The sequence below is a fragment of the Opisthorchis viverrini genome (assembly GCF_000715545.1).
Source record: "Opisthorchis viverrini unplaced genomic scaffold opera_v5_35, whole genome shotgun sequence".
Lineage (NCBI taxonomy): Eukaryota > Metazoa > Platyhelminthes > Trematoda > Opisthorchiida > Opisthorchiidae > Opisthorchis > Opisthorchis viverrini.
Genome location: NW_008751691.1, coordinates 975,618 through 981,901, shown reverse-complemented (window position 1 = coordinate 981,901; position 6,284 = coordinate 975,618). Strand labels below are relative to the sequence as shown.

General features: G+C 46.0%; 1 protein-coding gene across 1 annotated transcript in view; it reads left to right on the top strand.

Moving 5' to 3' along the window:
- Positions 1 to 1,168: 1,168 nt before the first annotated feature.
- T265_02733 (hypothetical protein) overlaps positions 1,169 to 6,284 on the top strand; it is a gene marked incomplete at both ends in the record, with an annotated part of 21,028 nt that continues 15,912 nt past the window's right edge. The window contains one exon of the mRNA XM_009167048.1: positions 1,169 to 1,463. Coding sequence (XP_009165312.1) covers positions 1,169 to 1,463 — 295 coding nt within the window. The remainder of the gene's footprint in view (positions 1,464 to 6,284) is intronic.

Genomic DNA, 6,284 nt, shown 5'->3' with positions numbered 1-6,284 from the left:
CAGGAAATCAGGTGAAAAGGGGGTGTTGGTGCTAGGAATAGGGGTAGATAGTTATGAGCAAGGACGCTGCTCGGCGAGTTCGGCCACCAAAGGCTCAGATTATTAGACGCTGCAAAGTTGGGGCAATGGTTACGAACCATCTACGTCTCCGGTGAGCTTGCGTTTACCCTGGAGAAAAACAAAGGCGTGAGAATGAAACGAAGTGCCCGGTACCTCAGCCAAAATGCAATGCAGATTTGCGTAGATCGGGCGAGCGCGACTCCCTTGGCAAATAGTTTGGTTGGCTCAAAGTACTGGTATGCCTTTTATGAGAAGAGTTTATGATGGAAGAATTATGACCGTGGATGGACAGTGTGGCTGCCAACATGCGGCAAGAAAATACTTGTTATCCGGTGGGGATTGCTACTGGTGGATAGATTTGGAAGTAACCCCGCAGATTAGAAGGGCTCGCGCTAGTTGTGCGCTTTGCCAAAATCTGACATGCATGAAAGGATGATGCATCCGGACGGCCTTTCAATGGAACGGACAAGAAGTGAGCTTGACCCTTCACCCTCTAAATTTAAGAACAGCCCATTGGAATTATTGTTCCTTCTTTTTTTAGACCATGGAGGAGGAATTGAAGCTGATGCTAAGGGAGTAGCTTGTACCGGGCCTTATCAACCGGAGTGGATTTCAGTTGATTTTTCCGGCGGATTCGTGAAATAGGTTGGGCAGAATGGTGGGTACACAAAAACTTCTGGGTGTGATGTGACTTTGAAAAATAGGTAAGATTACCACACACTGACTCGAGTGATTGGGTGTGGATCGGCTCGCGTGGGGAGGGAAGATGTAATGCTAATTAGGGTGAGTAATTTTGGGACAGGCGAGTTGTTCGGTCATTAATTTAGGTGCAGCATGATACAATTCGTCAGCATGTGCGAGTTAATTACGTGCTGGGGCATTTTGGAGGGACATTGGTTCGGATTCACCTCAGCGACCGTGAGCGCGACTCTCAGGACCGTTAGGAAGTAGCCCATCGTTGTGAACGCAATTAACAGTATACGGCTGGTGACTGCAAGGTCCCCAAAAATAGGGAGTTAGCGCTAGTCTGACATAAGACTGCACAGGGAAGGTGGATGTGAGCGGGATTTTTACTCCCTCAAATGGACTAGTCGGAAATCGTGTGTTCATGGCTAAGAACTCAAAGGGTTCTTGTGTTGGCTTCGGTCGTGAACAAATCCACGACTCCAATGTTATGGTTTCACGAAGTCGTCGCAGGCCGAGGAAAGTGGGGGTGAGCGGGATTTTTACTCCCTCAAATGGACTAGTCGGAAATCGTGTGTTCATGGCTAAGAACTCAAAGGGTTCTTGTGTTGGCTTCGGTCGTGAACAAATCCACGACTCCAATGTTATGGTTTCACGAAGTTGTCGCAGGCCGAGAAAAGTGGGGAGACCTACATACATCCCTCTAGGGAGTCCCGGGGGTAGGTAGTCCACTCTGCCGCCGAGAACGGTGAAATAGTCAGAAGTCTATCTTACTTGTTCAAAGGTAATTCAGAAAGGATATCTTACAGCTTTAAAGATCCGGTGCTGTCCCGGCAAACTTACTGGGCTTTTAGTTACACAGGATCCGCTTAATATGAGTCACCAACGATATCCGCGCCAATGAAAGGCTGTTATTTTGGTCTATCGATGGAGTCATTCACGTGGATGCTATCTGAGAAAGACAGTCCAAGGGGCTTGGCAGCGATCTGGGGATATGTCCCGCAGCGAAGCCACACAAAACACCATCTGGCCAGGTGAACCATTGGGCCATAACAAGCCTGGAAAGTTCTCTGCATTTAAATCAGAACGAGACCCCTCATTGGTTACAACTTGACAAGTTGGCGATTATGATTATCACGTCCTCGCCAAATGCATCTCTTTGGCTTACTGAGGCACGTCATGGAATATCACGAACCTGAGCCAATATATAAAGTGGAAAACCCGAAACTGCTAGGCCGTGTTTAGGGACAGCGAAAGCTTTTGTGAGTGGAACAAATAAACAACTCAAGCGGTCGGTTATACTGCTCCAAAGAAGCTCATAGAGAACACGCACGGAAGAAAATAAAACCGATATTGAACATCTCAGTTAGCACGCGTCCGCGTTTAGGTGCAGAACCTCCGCACTAATGTCCACTTTTTAAGCCGCGAGAGATTGCGACATTTAAGAAGCATCAAAGCTTCTTTATTTGTCTCGCAGTATTAAAAAACCACAATACCCTGCATTTCCGTGTCCCTACGGAGTGTAAACTGTCGACCGACTTAAGTGGTTTTGTTTTAGTGCATCACTTCCGCACCAGGCTGCTGGCTGGGTAGAGAAATTTGTTTCATTTTCGCGCCCGGGTGCAGATATGCTGCTAAAAAATTTCTCCATCTGTGCTAACTGGGATGCGGCCATAGTTAGTTGCGATGAATAAAGCGGTGTCGCTATTCATCCTTCTAATGTATTTACCTTGGTGGCGCAGCTTCAATCTGTAAAACACCAGAACTGACCCTTGTAGTGTATGGGCTGCATGTATCGGACTATGATCCATCTAATCTAGGACATTCTATGATGCACTGTACCCACATGAAAGTATCCTTCCCGGCCTCCGAGAGATAGACTGGGACACATCTGTTTATGTTCTGACTTAGATAAATGCAGGACTATCTCACCCGTCCTGTTAGAAGGTACTTGGAATCATGTTTTTTTTAATATCACATACTGCTTCACTGATTATACTCACCGTCAACAAGTGGCCAGCGACAGGAATTTAGACTCTTTAAAACTGTCGAAGCTATCAGCCAATATAGTTACTACCAGCCTGTAGATACCAGTACTTCCCTAATGAAGAGCAATCACAGCGGCAGAGTAGGGCGGTACCACACTACCGTCCCTGTCTGAAAAGATACATTACCACAGCGTTTTCCTGAATGGTACCATATGCTTCCTTGGTTTTTAGCCAATAGCATGTCTGGCTTATATGGTGGACATCACATCACTTATGCTCGGCTCTCTACACTTGCCAACATTAACAACGCCCCCGTCTTCCAGAGACTCAGTCGAAATAAGTGCTAAATGCCTCGAAAAACGACTCTCCCATTTTCCCGATGTTTCAAAGACCTAAATGCGAATAGGTTCCGAAATTCACCCACTTTTTGCTCCCATTTTCGAAGACGAACACCCCGTAGACAGTCCTGCCGTGTTTGGGTAAAAACGGCATTTGGTGAATCGTGGATTCATAGGTCTTTCCAAACCGGCAACGTGCTGGTCAAACTTAGTGGGAAGTAATGGTTGTGTATTGGAGTTAACCTATTTGTAACCACTCCGCGTTAGCATCTACCTTCAGTTCCCATCCATTCAAAGCACTCTCCATAATGGCAATATGTCCAAACGTTACTTCAGTGTATACAACCACATTAAACAGCGCAATTCGGCAACGAGCACCAACCATGCTGATTTTCTCTCACAAGACAATTCCCTCGCTAGTTGATTCAGATTGCTTGTTGCCACAGACACCGCCAATAAATCGACCTGTGTCCATTAAACCAGATCACCATTATGGATATAATGCACCACTTATAGGGTTGGTAAAAACACTTCGACAGTCTGCGACAGATTTGTCCTTCTTGGGGCTTATCAGTCCTCGAGTATCCGTCAACTCATGTTCTGCTTGAACCGAAGTTACACGAGAGAACCCAGTTGAATCACTTGTTTATGTTCACACTCAACTGAACGTGCTGCACCAGGCCGCCTTACTTTTCAGTAACGTGCTGCACCAGGCCACCTTACTTTTCAGCTGGTACGACATTCTGTGTGTCGCAACACATTGTGTAGACGCGATAAACTACTCAGGCGAGAATAGTTGATGTCTCGACGAATAAATTATAACTACATCCCCATCACGCCCCACGATTCCGTCTGATCTGCATTTTGGACATGCGGGAACCGATACAAAGACTTGTTGCTAAAAATTACCTGTTGGTGACCGGAGTTACCGATGGATATCGTTCGAACTCTCTAGTGCAAACAATCAAATGAATTAGACAGTTCACGTTTTGTGGAATATAATCGTGGATAAATTTAGATCCCTGTGGTTACTTCCTCGGCATATCCTATGGATAGGTAAAAAAAATGACCAGTACTCTAGTTACTGGGAGTGCCAAAACAACTACGGTGAGGGTCACACAGGCTTTGCCTTTTGAAAGATGGCATCCCACAGACGTGTCATGGAAAACGTTTCCCATTTTGTGGGTGAAGTTTTCGGGAATTCGTGGATAAATGCCATTAGCTGAGAGCATCTGTACTCCTCCTAATCACTCGTAATTTGCTGGCTCCACAGAAAACTTGAAGATGCTGTCCATGGAACACATCCAACTACTTTCGGCGAACCGGATGAAGGAACGCGAGACACCATACCAGTGGAAGCCGTTCAGTCGCTCGTTCGAGAACGGAGCTTTATGGCCAAATTTTTACAGTGTGCAATCGGACACGTTCGAGTCCTACAGATGAATCGATATACGACCGACTAGAACCATGGTAATGCAAAATCTAAGGACAAAAGTAGCGCAGTCTCTAACTATCTGGATATTGAGATTCATCTTCACTGCAACTTGGTTTCCTTGCGCACTACAACCACTGGGGGAACTTGTTTTACTAATTCCCAAAAACAGGAGGCTGGAAATCACGCGACAGATCTAGTGAGGATCTCAAACGTTGCACTCACAAGTGGAGTCCCTTAATTCATACAAGCCCATACGCTAGTGTTGATGTGGCTATCCACGCTCACCAGGCACCTCAAACACACGGGGAAAGTCTTTAGAATATACGAGGTAGGGGAATATGATCCAGTTTGAGTGTTAAGTTTCAGGCGAAGCTGACATTTACCGTAATCCAGGCCCGTTAGAAGGCAATCAACCTATCGGGACCGTAGCCTTATAAGCCTTCGAGCAACGGAACTTCGAGAAGTTGAGCAATCAACTCACATTTTGGTCGGTTACCTTCATAATGTGAAACTTGAGTTAATTATCGACAACACCAAGGCAAGTCTGAAAATGCGTTCAAAAATGTTATCGTATTGTTGAGGACAGTGTCCCAAAAGTTTACAGGCCACAACATTTTATGAATTAAGATGCCTAGAACTGATAAAAACGATCGTGTCTCAAACTGACCTCATGCAATCCATCACTTCAGGCATATAAACCCTCCGGTGATTTAATGAGGCGAGTAAAGACGTGATGTCTCCAGTTGGAGGACGATGTGTGCACTCCAGAGTATCAGAGGCTTTCAACCAACAGTTTCATTCAGGCAAACCAACACTAGAATTCAAGTGATCCATGCTTCTGTGTGCAGCTGAGTCCGGGTCCCTGAAATACCTCCCCACAGCAGAACTGCAAGCCCAGATTATCCCATCTTCCTAAAGCATCGTCAACTGTGAATTGCAAGCTAGATTCCACCCATGCTGTACTGAGGAACCCAATTCCTGGTCGGGTGACGTGGATTTTGTGGTTGAACGGTAAAGGTGCCATATCCTAAGTGCAAGGCAGTCACAATGTTGATCGGCCACTCGACACGGAACGGCACCGTCCGACCACTAGCCGAGAAGTCGTGGGTTCCCGGTAAAACAGCTGTACAATGCCTCTAGGCTTCTCAGCACAGTTGATTATTAATTTCAGGTTGAAAGGCGATTTGCAACCGCGCATGGTGGTTGACAAGTCAGGCATGCAAAAAATAGGTGTTGGAACGCGAAAACATCCAAATAAGGACAGACAGAACCTAGCATGGCGACTTCATCTACGATGCCCAACTAAGCATACAATCCGCCAGAGCCCACAGGCGATCACTGCTCGAGATGAAGCTCCGACCAACGCACCTCCGACTTCCCATACTTGTGGCTTCTTGTAACTCTCAACAAACAACAAGTGACAGGCATCAAAGTGGTCAATGTGGGCGATATCAGACCCGTTCTCTTAAAGATCGCTCAATTATTCCGAAAGATAATACTAGATGAGCGGGACAACCCAATCTGATTGCTCAACACATCTAAAGTTAGTTTTCCGTTTTTTAATCCTTGCGTCCTTATTTTTCACGCATTACAGAAAGGAATACGTGAGAGAACTGTACCGACCAGGTTCCACGGAGCAGAATCGAACAATGATGATTGCAGCATGAATGTGGTCTCTGATACCGTATCGAAACATATGGTACAATGCGGAGAATGAATGGACCGCATAGCCAAAAAACGCGCACACACACACACACAGGGTCGTTAGGAAAGAGGGAA